At 35.9% G+C, this 14,689-nt stretch overlaps 2 protein-coding genes and 1 long non-coding RNA gene across 3 annotated transcripts; all 3 read left to right on the forward strand.

The window, feature by feature from the left end:
• The first annotated feature begins 387 nt into the window (after positions 1-387).
• LOC114721230 (probable leucine-rich repeat receptor-like protein kinase At5g49770) lies at positions 388-7,707 on the forward strand. Its single transcript, XM_028907059.1, has 19 exons — positions 388-588; positions 1,019-1,139; positions 1,228-1,299; positions 2,032-2,106; positions 2,204-2,275; positions 2,421-2,582; positions 2,681-2,755; positions 3,145-3,216; positions 3,299-3,370; positions 3,490-3,558; positions 3,670-3,744; positions 3,849-3,920; positions 4,197-4,334; positions 4,469-4,917; positions 5,018-5,176; positions 5,596-5,732; positions 5,963-6,182; positions 6,435-6,670; positions 6,925-7,707. Exons 1-19 carry the CDS (start codon positions 504-506, stop codon positions 7,417-7,419), a joined length of 2,856 nt encoding a protein of 951 aa, XP_028762892.1. The 5' UTR covers positions 388-503; the 3' UTR covers positions 7,420-7,707.
• Positions 7,708-9,905: 2,198 nt separating this feature from the next.
• On the forward strand, positions 9,906-12,747 carry LOC114721233 (putative pentatricopeptide repeat-containing protein At5g13230, mitochondrial). The gene has a single exon (XM_028907060.1). It carries the CDS (start codon positions 10,283-10,285, stop codon positions 12,740-12,742), a length of 2,460 nt encoding a protein of 819 aa, XP_028762893.1. The 5' UTR covers positions 9,906-10,282; the 3' UTR covers positions 12,743-12,747.
• Positions 12,748-12,750: 3 nt separating this feature from the next.
• On the forward strand, positions 12,751-13,770 carry LOC114721236 (uncharacterized). The gene is made up of 2 exons (XR_003738045.1): positions 12,751-12,824; positions 13,253-13,770. It is a non-coding gene; the product is annotated as an uncharacterized LOC114721236 (long non-coding RNA).
• Positions 13,771-14,689: the final 919 nt, after the last annotated feature.

The raw sequence follows: 14,689 nt of genomic DNA on the forward strand, positions 1-14,689 counted from the left end.
TTTTATCATCATTCTCTTATCCTTTCATTTTTTATGATTTAGATATTTATGGCCATTGTTGGTTTATTATATTAGATGATTAGATTGTTGCAGTTTTATCCAAGCTTTAAAAAAGAAAGAAAGAAAGAAAAAACTAACTTTGGCTCTATTAAACATTAACTAGCATTTGTTGACAAGACCCAGGTAAAAAAAAAAAAAGCACTTTAGTTACTATCCCGGTATAAACTTGGATACAGGGCATGATATAAGATAGGAACATAGAAAGACAATCAAATACAGTGCAATTAAAAATGAGACTGAGTCCTGTACACGCTTTTGACATATCCGTACTGGAGATGTGTACATTTTTTCACGTCTTTGGTAAACACTGGATGGAAATATCTTAGAATGCCGTCTATAACTTTTCCTATATAGTGTATTGGGATGACAGGTAGATAACAAGATATTTATGATTGAACAAGGGGAGGTTATGAGAGTGAAGCTTACAGTTCCACCATAACTAGATGATGGGTGAAAGAGTATTAGTGTTGCTGGTTCTTGTTTTCACCCCTTTTCTGGTTGCAGAAACAGGAACAGCTCATGAGGATTGTAAGTTTGGTTCTCAAATAATGTATTATATGATATCCTTGATTTCTGAATAACTTCTATGCTACACATGTTTCTGCATATAGAGTCTATCATCCCAAGAATGAAATCTTGAGCATCATCTAACATATGCAAAACTTTTATATCTCCAAGATTTAGCAGGTGGTCTTGGCTTCAAACTTCTAAATTTTAATTTTATTGCACTCAAAAGAGTGAAACTTGAAGCTTTTCATGATTTGACCTTCTGTTCTGCATATTTTCTGTGCAGTCGAAAGTTGGATATTAACATGTATATTCTAAACTCATGATTTGTCATGTACTTAAAAGAATGAAACCTTTGTTTATTCCACCTTCTCCTCTGCATATTTTCATTGCAATCAAAATCTGGATACTTCTTATGCATATTCTGAAGTGTGTTTGGAATATCATGCAGTTGTAGCTCTGAAGTCTCTTATGGATACGTTGAAGGACACTCCCGCTAGTTGGTCGAGTCCAGATCCTTGTGATGGTAGTTGGGAAGGAATCAAGTGCACCAACTCTCGTGTTACTTCGATGTAGTTTTTCTTGCGGATTTTTATGTGAAGTTGCCTGCTTTGTCGTATGCCTTCTGTTGTGAGATTAACTTGCTTCATAATATTTCAGAAAATTATCAGGCACAGATTTGACAGGCCAGCTATCAGGAGATATTGGTTCACTATCTGAATTAGAAACATTGTAGGTGATTTGCTTTTGGTATTTTTCTTATTATGCTCGTCCAATCCATAATGTAAAACCTGATTGTGAAGTTGATCTTAGTTCTAAATATAAGGGTTATTTCTCATGTTTATGAGTTTGTCCAAATTACTTCTATTGACACTCCCTCAACCATAATCAAGTAGAAGAGAATGGGAGGATATTAAGGAAGATTATTAGGATGTTTTAAGAAAAACATGTCATATTTATTATAATTAACTAACTTATATAACTTTCTTATTTTGATCAAATTAGTTAAATAAGTTTTACTTTAAAAATCAGAGGAGTGTTTGATATGCATCTATCTCTTTGTATTAGACATGACATGACACTTCATATTGCATTTCTTATGACCAAAAAATCTTCCAAGTTTGTGGCACATCCTGTAGTGTCAACTTTCTGTCACTGGGGTTGTGCATCGGATTTCAAAGCAGTGAAGAAAATTTGGGTAAAGATCTTAAGTGCTAGCTATGATGTTCTTGTGTGAAACATAATACACGGGGAACGTTTTTATTTGGAAGGAATCAAGCGTACAACGTTGAGCTGTGAAAAATATCCGCACGTCTTGAAGGAATTGTGTTGAGCTACTATCTTCAAATATGACTAAAGATTGAATCGAGTTCTATATGCTCTTAAAATTAATATGATTTCTGTAGGGAACTGTTTTTTGTAAAACGTTGTCACAAATTCTTCCTGATTTTTGTCCTTTGATAGGGATCTCTCTTATAACAAGGGTTTGACTGGTTCACTTCCACCAGAAATTGCAAACTTGCAGAAACTGTCCAACTTGTAAGAGTGTATTGATTATTATCAAGAATATAACCCCAATCTCAAATAGCTCACATCAAATGATTCTCAACAAATAAAGATGCTTTCTTATTTTCAGGTTTCTTGTTGACTGTAGTTTCACTGGTCCCATTCCAGATAATATAGGATCCCTGCAGCAACTTGTCTTCTTGTAAGAACTATGAAAAAAAGCTTTCCATTTAGACCAAGAAAATATGATTTGAGTATCTGTTCATATTCTTTTGCTGCAGTCTATGCATTTTGTTGGTGTGCTAGTTTCTGGGGTGACACTCTGAATCAGCCATTTTTTATTTCAGATCTTTGAATAAAAACAGATTTTCCGGGAAAATTCCTCCTTCAATTGGTAATCTGACGCAACTTACTTGGCTAGATTTAACTGAGAATGAGCTTGAAGGACTCATCCCAGTATCAAGTGGCAGCATGCCTGGTCTTGATAAGCTACTCAATACAAAGCACTTGTACTTCAACTCTCTTCTGCAATAGTTACCATTTCTCCTCCAACTATGGATAGCTTTCATTAATTGATCCCTATTTCATACATTTCCATTTTCTACAGTCATCTTGGAAAGAACAAGCTTTCAGGAGAGATCCCCCCTCAGCTTTTTACCTCAGAAATGACTCTGAAACATGTGTAAGTACCACTCAACATTTGTCATATAGAAAAGTATGCAATATTTCCTACTCATATGGAAACTAAGCAAGGCACAGAATGCATCCCAAACATATAACTTTATTTTGTCTGCTTCAGTAGCTCTCTTTGTAACTAGGAACAAGCAAAGGGAAAAAAGAGAGGGAGATAACCGATAATGGATATTTTTATGACGCTATGCCAGCATAGAAACTGGGGATCAATGGTATAGAGGAAAGAGTCAATGATACAGAAGTAAACAACACAATCAACCAGAAAATGATAGAATCATGGATTTATATTCGTAGGGACATCTTCTGTCTTAAACTCTAGTGCTCATCTATATTAGACTATTTGACTGTGCCTTTCTACCTCAACATCTTTTGGCACAGGCTTTTGGACAGCAATAAACTTACAGGGAACATTCCTTTAACACTTGGACTTGTTCAGAGTTTGGAGGTGGTGTAAGTGTCTTTGTTACATATTTCAAACAGGTTAGAATTCAACTAGATTCTTTCAGGCTCAAGAATCCTTCTATGGCTACAGGCGCTTTGACAATAATTCCTTAATCGGAAACTTGCCTCAGAACATCAACAATCTTACGAATCTTCAGGAGATGTAAGCAGAAATGAACTAATTACCAGACAAGCTTTATTGTTCTATTAAATGACCATCGTTAATTCTTATGGAAACTGACTTTTGATCTAAGTTCAGGTTTTTTTGTTTTTGGTTTGCAGGTACTTTTCCAACAATAAGCTGTCTGGTCCTATGCCAAGCCTGAGTAGAATGAATTTCCTCGCATACCTGTAATTATTTGGCAATGCGTAAATTTTATGAAAATCATGTTACTATTATCAAATAAAATTTGCGAAGAAAATAATATTACTCCCATGATAATGGCTGACTTTGTTTTGAAGTGATATGAGCAACAACAGCTTCGATCGTTCAGATTTTCCACCATGGCTTCCAACTCTATGGAATTTAACAACATTGTATGTCTTTATTTTTTTCACTTCAACCTGATGCGCCCCCCGACCCCCACCCCCCAAAAAAAAAAGGAAATTTGCACTTAAATGCAGTTTTTTCCCCATTGCAGAAAGATGGAGAACACTAAACTTACAGGGGAGATTCCTGCATCTTTCTTCACTCTTGCCCATTTACAGAATGTGTGAGTAATAGAGGAATTAATTTGGTGCCATGAAGTTTGGAACCTCGACAGTCACAAATTGATTGCAGAAAAGGAGTGGGAATCCTATTCATAGTCTCACTCATTTTGTCACTCTCTCTCGGAATGCTTAACTATATAACTGTAGAAGATCCAATTTAGTAGGGTGTTTTAAGTAGTTTGAGGTTTTCATATAATGACTGATTACATTCAAACAGGAAAGAAAGAAGAAATTTCACATATTAATGTCCGCTAATATGTTCTGATATGTGACTACAGGGTGCTAAATGGTAATAATCTCAATGGCTCGTTGAACATTGGCACCACCTACAGCAAGCAGCTGCGACGAATTGAGTTGCAGGGTAACGAAATCGTGAATTGTGATCCGCAAGATCCGCCCTCCAACATCAAGATAACGTAAGATATAAATCTTAATGATTATGGGCTCTTTTATCATCTAGCTGTATACAGAGAAGGCAGTTTCTTCGCTTCAAAAGAGTCTTATTTCTCCGTCCATGGCATAGTTTACATTTTCATCTTTTTCTATTCAGACTGGTGAGCAATCCTATTTGCTATGAAGGGAGAGAAACACGAAGTTTCTGTTCTGATGCGCCAGCCAATATGACATATGCAGCACCACCAAGTTCCTGCCCTCCAGTTACCTGTAGATCAGACCAGAATCTCAGTCCAAACTGCAAATGTGCATATCCATTTGAGGGAATTTTAAGTTTCAGAACTCCTTCCTTCCCAGACTGGCAAAACTCTTTGCCCATTCAGAAATTTCTAATGCGAGATGTTAAAGCTAATAATCTACCTGTGGATTCAGTATCTGTGACAAATCTGACCCAGAATCAATTTAAAGATGTTGAATTGACCTTACAAGTGTTCCCTTCAAGGGAAGATCATTTCAACAGAACTGAGACTTCTAGTATAACTTCTCTTCTAAGCAATCTGACCACTTATCCATTCTATTTCTATCCATATCCTTATGGACACTATGGTAATTACTTCGGTTAGCCTGTTTTACACTTTGTATAAGAAATTCCTTGTAGTTAGTTATTGTTTCATGTTAAATTTTTTCTTTCTTTCTTTTCATTTAGAGGAACCTGTGGAATCAAGTAAATCGTCAAATGTTGCTTTGATAACTGGAGCAATTGTTGGTTGTTCTGTTGTGCTGGTCTTACTACTTTTTGCTGGCGTTTATGCTTTCTACCAAAAGAAAAGGGCAGAAAAAGCAATTTCTCAAAGCAATCCTTTTGGTAAGATATCATTTACAAGAGGCAAATTACACAAATTCTCTCCTAGTTTAGTTTAAAAATAACATATTTCCTCTAAATTTTGTTGAAATTTGATAGAGCTCCTATCTATTCTAAAAACCCATCTGCATCTCCTAAAACAGAGTAAACTACACAGACTTCCCTTGAGTTCTGTTGAAATAGTGAGGATGCCTACGTTTTTTATTTTAGAGGAAGTCTCCACACACACACACACACACACATATATATTTGTTTTTCAGAAGATGAAGGATGACTTTATTTAATTTAGTCAATCTAACAAACTACGAAGACTTCCCTTGAGTTCTGTTTTTTGTTTCAAGGGAGATATTTAACTTAGCCCCAGAATTTCTAGACAATCTAATAAAATTGAGTTGGGAAATTTTTTGTTCTATGATATGCAGGAAAATGGGTTTCTAATGACAACAAAGTCACGACCCCTAATTTGAGAGGAGTAAGGCAATTCTCTTTTGCAGAGGTCAAGAAATACACCAGAAATTTTTCTCAAGCCAATGATATCGGAGCTGGGGGTTATGGAAAGGTCATTTATCATCTTTATCTTCAATTCCCAGTGGTTCAATAAATGGCTAATAGCTGGCTAAAAAGGGATCAAAATACAAATAACACTCCTTAACATAGGAGGTTATACAATCTATCCCTTCAACTTTAAACAATGACTATCACTAATACTGTTATGGTAGTCCACAAGGAAAATGTTTTTTGGTCAAATTAATATTTAAGATTACACATTTTGTAAGTATTTGTTGACAGGTTTATAGAGGGACACTTCCCAATGGGCAACTAGTAGCCATAAAAAGAGCTCAAAGAGAATCTAAGCAGGGAGGGCTTGAGTTTAAAGCTGAGATTGAACTTCTGTCAAGGGCCCACCATAACAATCTTGTAAGCCTTGTGGGGTTCTGCTTTGAGAGAGAAGAACAAATGCTGGTTTATGAGTATGTCCCAAATGGAACTTTACACGGTGCTATCTCAGGTACTTCTATCCACTTTTCACCATCTACAGAACAGATTAGTTCAAGTGCCATCTGAAAATGTATATGGATATTTTTTGGCTTCTACATCCAGCTTTTGGGCACAATGCAGTTTCCTAAAAGCTGGTAATACGAGCTTTTGGATAACTAACATACCAAAAAAAAAAATGAAAATGTTTGCAAAGTGGGACATAATAGACTCAGCATATTTTTCTTCTACAAATAACACAGATGTGATCTGTGACTGTATCCAGGGAAATCAGCACTTAGATTGGACTGGCCTAGGAGGCTAAAGGTAATCCTTGGTGCTGCTAAAGGTTTAGCTTATCTACATGACCATGCGAATCCCCGTATCATACATAGGGACATCAAGTCAACTAACATCTTGCTGGATGATCACTTAAATGCCAAAGTAGCTGATTTTGGCCTTTCCAAGACTATGGTTGATTGTGGCAAAGATCATATCACCACTCAAGTTAAAGGAACAATGGTAGGTTTGGTACCTTCTAAACCCTTTTACACTACACAGACTAACAGAACTAGTTATGACTTATGAGAAGATTTCATATAATTGTACAAATTGATTGAGGATTGAATGCTTCATTGTACCCTTAAATCATAACAAATAGTCCCAAAATTGTAATTCTATTTTGGTTATGGAATCTAATATCTAGAAAACTCTCAGCTTCTGTGAAGAATGTCAAACTAATTTGATGAGCATGGATCTATTTATTTCTGATATAGGGCTATTTAGATCCAGAGTATTACACAAGTCAGCATTTGACTGAAAAGAGCGATGTTTACAGCTTTGGAGTTCTAATGTTGGAGATGATAACTGCGAGAAAACCTATAGAAAAAGGGAAATACGTTGTGAAAGTGGTTAGGAATTTAATTGATAGAACAAAGGAGTTATATGGTCTTGAAGAAATTATTGACCCAGTCATTGGTTCAGAATCAACATTGAAGGGTTTAGAGAACTTTGTGGATCTCTCACTGAAGTGTCTTCAAGAGACAGGTGCTGATAGGCCTTCAATGAATGATGTGGTCAAAGAAATTGAAAGCATTTTGAAGATAGCTGGTTTGAACGACACTTCTGGATCAATGACATCTAATTCAGCTAGTTATGATGAGATAACAAGAGGGACTTCTCTGGATCTTTATAGTAATGACTCCTTTGATTCAGGTGCAGTACCCCTGCAACTAAAACTTGAGCCTAAGCAAGTCCACCGTACAATTTAGAATTGTGAAGCCAGGAACTTGTTTTATCAACCTTTCTTTGTATTTAGGCCATAGGTTAGACACAGGGGCGTCTTTATTGATCTATCTTTCTTTTTAATCTTGGGACTGTATGGCTGATATTTGTTTGTGGATACTATAAATGTTTGTTTTTCAATTTGCTAGCTATATGAACCGAATTTGAACTTATGGATGAACGGAGTGAGGTTCGAAACTAGGAAAATAAGATATTCAATGTTGAGAGGTTGTAATGCTGTTTTGGTATTAATGTTCTTAAGCAACTATATTTGACATGGCTGCTTATATTTTTATCAAGAAAGAAGCCTTTGCATGGCATGAGAAGTGTCCTTCAGAGACCTAAAGGAATTCAAATACATAGAACGGCAAGACCAGAATTCTTAATTAGTTAACACGAGTTATGTTGTAGATTACACCGCAACCATGAATTACTTCACATGACCTCCCAAGATTTCACCTGAAGATTTTAGAGATACACGTAATCCAGAGTTATATGCTAGTGTATCACTAATGACTATAGCATTGTTTTTATCATTTTTTTTAATAAAAAGATCTATTATGTTCCTCTGGTTCTTAATATAAAACCTATTTAATTAATTTGATTAGATTAAGAAAGTTAGATAAGTTAGTTAATTATAAAAAATATGACATGTTTTTTTCTAAAATACCATAATCATCTTTCCTAATATTCTCCCTCCCTCTTCTACTTGATTACGGTTGAAGAAGTATCCATAGAGGAAATTTAAGAAAAACTGATAAATATAAGAAATAGATTTTATATTTAGGATCAAAATCAACTCAACAATTAAATCCTATATTAAGGACCGAAGAGTATAATAAAGAGACGTATATAAAGATAACCATACATACAATAATACTACCTCTGGTCCTAATTATAAGAGCTAATTGACTAATTTGAGGAGATTAAGGAAAGAAGTTAAGTTAGTTATTTGTGATAAATATGTGCTGTTTTTTCTAAAATATCCTTGCTAATTAAGTGTATTGGCTACAACTACTGTTGTTAAGAGGACTATCTTAAAAAAAAAAGTATAAATATGAGAGACAGAGTGCATTGGTGTCTTATATTTAGGACCAAAATAAAAGTCAAATAAGGTCTTATATTAAGGACCGGAGGTAAGATATAACACCCAAATGCTACCTCCCGTTTTTAATATAAGACCCAGTTGATTAATTTGGAGAGATTTAAAAAGTTAATAAATTACTTAATTATAACATACTATCTCCGGTTCTTAATATAAGACGTTGTTTGATTTTTATTTTAGTCCTAACTATAAGACCCCAATCACTTTATCTCTCATATTTAAGCATTTTTTCCAAAATAATCCTTCTAATAATAGTAGTTCTAACCAATACACTTGATTAGCAAGGGTATTTTAGGAAAGACAACACCTATTTATTACAAATAACTAATTTAACTTATTTTCTTAATCTCTTCAAATTAGTCAATTAGCTCTTATAATTAAAACCTAAGGTAGTATATTGCATGATCTTTCTAAAAGATTTATAAATATCATTAGATTATATATCAATTTATAAGTGAAGCAAATTAGTTTTTATAAAAACAATAAATATAAATACTTTAAAGTAATTTAACAACTTCCTTAATTTCACCAAATTAGTTAATTGAATATTGTATTAAAGATCGGAGCTAGTACAACTATAATAGCTAATGACCAAACTAAAGTGTCAAACAAACTAAAGAATGAAAGCGTACCACAGCTAACTTCCAGTAGATCATATTTAAACACATTTTTCATGTGGTTTTTGACATAGCTATTTGAAATACAGCTCAGATTCAGACGCTAATTGTATAATACATAAAGCACATTGTACTGTTTATCGCCGGCGCATAGTGCAATTTGTTATATAAATGTTATTAACTTTGATTTTAAATATAAAAGATAGATAACTAATTTATAAAAATTAAAAAAATTAGTTATGTTAATTATTTATAAAAAAATATATTTTGATTTTCCTAGAGAGTACCTTTTCAGTTATTTACATTAGAAATTACCTTTTGACAAATATCCTTTAATATAGGTACTGATTCATATAATTCGAATTGTAGGTAATATGTAACACGTACTGATATGAAGTTACATTTATATATATTTAGTTTACTGTGTTATTTGCTTTGTAATCCAAGTCCTTTTTATGATTCATATCCCACTTGGTATCCCCAGTCCTTAGAGGATATATGTGTGTGTCTTTTTTCTCTCTTTTTTTTCCATTTAAAATTTCATATCGATTTTTTTTTAAAAAAAAGGATGACTAATAAATATTATTTCTATTTGTTTTCCAAGGGGGAAAAACTTCTTGTATGTGTTTCAGCGGCATCCCACTCCTCTCCCTGTTTTGCGCCGATTCCATCAGTTACGGCTGCCGTCTCTTCAATTCTTACCCTTCCATTCCACGAACTCATCTCTCTCTCTCGGTGCACCAACCCAGTCGCGATCTTCACTCCCTCCGCTAAACAAGTTCCTGTTGAGGTGCTGCCACCACTCGATCACCGGCACACTGGCCACCAAGGCAGCCTCCAGTGCTGAGTTCCCCCCGCATTGAGTCACAGACCCACCTACCAACTCTGCTCAGCACCTCCACTTGTGGGCCCCTCGACCTCATCACCGCCACCGTCGTCCTATGTTTGATTCTTTCCTTATGCGACCATCATATTTCCGGCAGGAAAGGAATGTTGGATAGTTTCTTCAAGCCAGACGGGTCAGACTCAGATCCCTGGTTTTGGTTTCTCTTCCATTTTCCCAAAGACTCAAATCAGTGAACCAAACGGGCCTAGTTTTAGAGTTGCATTAGGCAGTAGCGGTGGCGCATGATCAGATTGTTCCGTCCCACTAAATCTACCGCACGATCATGCATCACTTTGTCAGCACATTCTATTTCGTCTCAATTAAGCCACCCCCACCATTACCAATCCACGGCTTCTGTGGACTTCGATTCCCATCTCTACGCGGCTACGCTTCAGAAATGCATACACAATGGTGACTATTGCTCCGGAAAATGCCTTCACTGTCATATCATTAAGACAGGCGCTTCTTTGGACTTATTTGCATTTAACGTTCTTCTTAATCTGTATGTAAAGTCCGATTCTTTGACCGATGCATCTCAACTGTTCGATGAAATGCCCAGTAGTAACACTGTCTCCTTCACTACATTGGCTCAGGGTTACATGCGCTCACTTCAATTCCCTGCAGCTCTTGACTTATTCCTTATGTTATTCAGAGGAGGCCACCAGCTCAATCCTTTTGTTTTCACATCCATTCTCAAGTTGCTTGTCAGTATGGACCGCGCACAGATGTGTTTCTCTATTCATGCGTGTATTTATAAGCTTGGTTATCACTCTGACGCGTTTGTTGGTACTGCTCTTATTGATGCCTACTCTGTTTGTGGGTGTGTTGATGTTGCTAGAAGTGTTTTCGATGACATTCTTTTTAAGGACATGGTCACTTGGACTGGCATGGTAGCTTGCTATGCTGAGAATGACTGCTTTAACTGTTCATTACAACTTTTCTCCCACATGAGGCTAATAGGTTACAAACTAAACAACTTTGTCATCACTGCGGTGCTCAAGTCCTGTCTTGGCTTACAGGCCTTTTGCCTTGGCATGAGTATTCATGCATGTGCTTTGAAAACTCATTACGAACAGGATCTTTATGTTGGGCTTGCACTGCTGGAATTGTATAGTAAGTCCCAAGATCTTGATGCTGCACGGCAATTTTTTGAGGAAATGCCTAAAACTGATCTTATTCCTTGGAGTCTAATGATCGCTCGGTACGCTCAGAGTGACAAAAGTGTAGAGGCTTTGGAGTTGTTCCAGCGTTTGAGGCAATCATCCATTGTCCCTAATCAGTTTACATTCGCTAGCGTATTGCAAGCTTGTGCGGCTTTACCTGCATTAAATTTGGGGGAGCAAATTCACTCTTATGTCCTGAAAGTTGGTCTTGACTCAAATGTGTTTGTGTCTAATACCCTCATTGATGTTTATGCCAAGTGTAGTAAAATGGAGAACTCTATGAAATTATTTGTGGAATCACCTGAGCATAATGAAGTGACTTGGAATACCATGATTGTTGGTTATGTGCAGTTAGGAGACGAGGAGAAGGCACTAAATATGTTTGTATCCATGGTTGCTTATCCCATACAGCCAACCGAAGTGACATACTCCAGTGTTCTTCGTGCCTGTGCGAGTTTAACATCATTGAATCAAGGACATCAGGTTCATTCTTTAACTATCAAAACCATATACGATAAGGACACTGTAGTTGCCAATTCATTGGTAGATATGTATGCCAAATGTGGTAACATTCGTGATGCCCGAATAGTATTTGATAAGATGGGAAATCGAGATGAAGTTTCATGGAATGCTATGATCTGTGGATATTCCATGCATGGCCTAGGTGTGGAGGCTCTAAATATATTTGAAATGATGCGACAATCTAATTGTAAACCAAATAAACTAACTTTTGTTGGTGTCCTATCTGGATGTAGCAATGCAGGACTGCTAGATAAAGGACAAGCACTCTTTAAGTCAATGATGCAAGACTATGGCATCAAACCATGTATAGAACATTATACTTGCATGGTTTGGCTTCTTGGAAGGTCAGGCCATCTTGAGAAAGCTGTGAAACTCATTGGTGAAATTCCATTTCAGCCTAGTGTTATGGTGTGGCGAGCATTGCTTGGTGCTTGTGTCATCCACAATAATATTGATCTTGGAAGGGTCTGTGCCAAACGTGTACTTGAGATGGATCCACATGACGATGCAACCCATATACTTCTGTCAAACATGTATGCCACAGCAAGGAGATGGGACGGTGTTGCTTCTATTAGAAAAGTTATGCACACAAAAGGAGTCAGGAAGGAGCCAGGGTTAAGTTGGATTGAGGATCAAGGTGTGGTTCACTATTTTACTGCCGGGAACACCTGTCATCCTGACATTAAACTTATCGGTGCAATGCTTGAATGGTTAAACAAAAAAACGAGGGAGGAAGGATATGTACCCAATATCAATGCCGTTTTGCTCGATATGGAGGATGTTGAAAAAGCACGTCTCTTGTGGGTTCACAGTGAAAGATTGGCTCTTGCATTTGGACTGATTCGATTGCCACGTGGTTGTCCTATACATATCATAAAAAATCTCCGTATATGTGTAGATTGCCACATTGTTATGAAGTTGGTCTCCAAAATTGTGCAGCGAGATATTATTATCAGAGATATGAATAGGTTTCACCATTTTCAGCATGGGATTTGCTCCTGTGGTGATTATTGGTGAATGATGTGATTCAAGTTCCAGAATCACAAATTCCCATTTTCATTTTGCGGTTGCCTGCAAGAAATTCTTGTTTCACTTGAAGGTAAACTTGTATAGGCAAATGGTCATGTCATATATGGTCTCATTACCAGGGATGATTCGTGTTTGATCTTAGGATCTTGTCACTAGCTTTCTTCGAGCAAAACTTTCAAACAAAGATGTGAAGTAATATGCTTCTTCTTGATACTTTTATTGTTTCATCCTCACCTCTGCTATGTATGTTTCATTACATTACTGGGACAACTTTGCAGGCCATTCGCTTTACCTTTTTTGCCTATTCAGATCTTACTCTTCTGTTACAAAAGGGGCAATAATGCTTTACTGCTTCCACTTCGTTTTATTTATGTTGCTCTCTCTTAGTCATTCACCTCACACACTTTATTTGACTTGCTCTTGGACCATCAATTCTGCCAAAATGTGGCCCACCCTACATTGTTGACTATTTGTTTTTGGGTTGTGCATCTTGTACAGGATTGAAGAAGTCAAGAAAACTTGGATAAAGTACTTTTAGTGATAGCTATGAGGTTCTTCCGTTTAACAGTGAGAAAAGTTCTTTGGAAGAATAGTTCATCTAGTGCTGAATTTACTAGCTTTTATGAGTTGATCTCTGTTTCAAATATGTCCATTTCCTACATTTATCTTGGCAGGAACGAGCTTTCGGGCACAATTCGTCCTCAACTTTTTTAGCTCGCAAATCATCCTGATACATGGGTAAGAACTGAGAAGTAAGAACCACCCAGTATTTATCATTTTCTTGGCAAACAATATTTATCAATTTAGACTCTTTCAGTATAACTATCAAAGAAAATTATGCTGACTTGCCTACTTACAGATTGGTTGGATCATAACAAAGCATAGAATACTGATACAGAGGTTCAATAAACTGAATCTTCTGATGATGCCGTAATGTATCGCCCTAGTTTCTAGCTTCATTTGGCATTACTGCAGTGGCTTTATTTTTCTATGTTACATTTAATATTGGTTTTTATTTTATTTTATTTTTATACTAACAAGTTTGTGTACCAAACTGCCAATCAATCCTTATTGCATGTGCTTTAATGCAGAAAAATCCAGTTTTCACCAGATGGAAGGGTGTAATATGGTCGGGTCTGCGGGGAGACTCTCCATTCATTGTGATGGCAAAACAGACTCCTTTTTTTTTTTTAAGCCACGGAATTACTGAGAAACAATGCTGCTTAGACTGAAGGAGGGAACTTGACCAGAGCTTCTTTTGCTATAGTCTAAGTGTTTTGTGCACTGTATTGAGTCATAATGTTTATGGTTTATAAAAAGGGTAAATTGTATACAACTTTCCTAAACTTTATGTCATGTACAAATAACCTTCATTTTTAACGTTTTACAATAAATCCTCCTAAACTCTTACATTTATGTAGATGAGTTTCATGTTATTAATTTTGTTCACTACCCAAATGCATATAACTAAAGTTTAATGAGTTTGCATGCATATAATTCTGAGTTTGTGAAAATTATATGTACACAAAAATAAAATTTAAGGAGGCGTGTGAGGGTTGTCTGAATAAAATTAAAAGTTTAGGTGGATCTATTGTTAAGTTTTAAATATTAAGGGAAATATTCAGGTTCAAAGTTTAGGAAAGTTTTGTCCAATTTAGCTTGTAAATAATAATGATTACTAATTTTATATTTGGGCCTATGGGCTTTCCATGCCCTGAATGCTATCTAGGAAATGATCGGGTCTGGATTCTTTCAACGGGAGCGTCTCTCAGCGTTCGGACATGTTCCATCATACTCCTCCGGTCTTTAATATAAGACCCATTTAACTAATTTGATTAGATTAAGAAAGTTAGGTAAGTTAGTTAATTATAAGAAATGTGACATGTTTTTCTTAAAATACCATAATCATCTTTCTTAATTAATATCCCATCTTCC

This window comes from Neltuma alba, unplaced genomic scaffold (genome assembly GCF_004799145.2).
Source record: "Neltuma alba isolate B1F8T4 unplaced genomic scaffold, ASM479914v2 tig00012014_pilon, whole genome shotgun sequence".
In the NCBI taxonomy this organism is placed as follows: Eukaryota; Viridiplantae; Streptophyta; class Magnoliopsida; order Fabales; family Fabaceae; genus Neltuma; species Neltuma alba.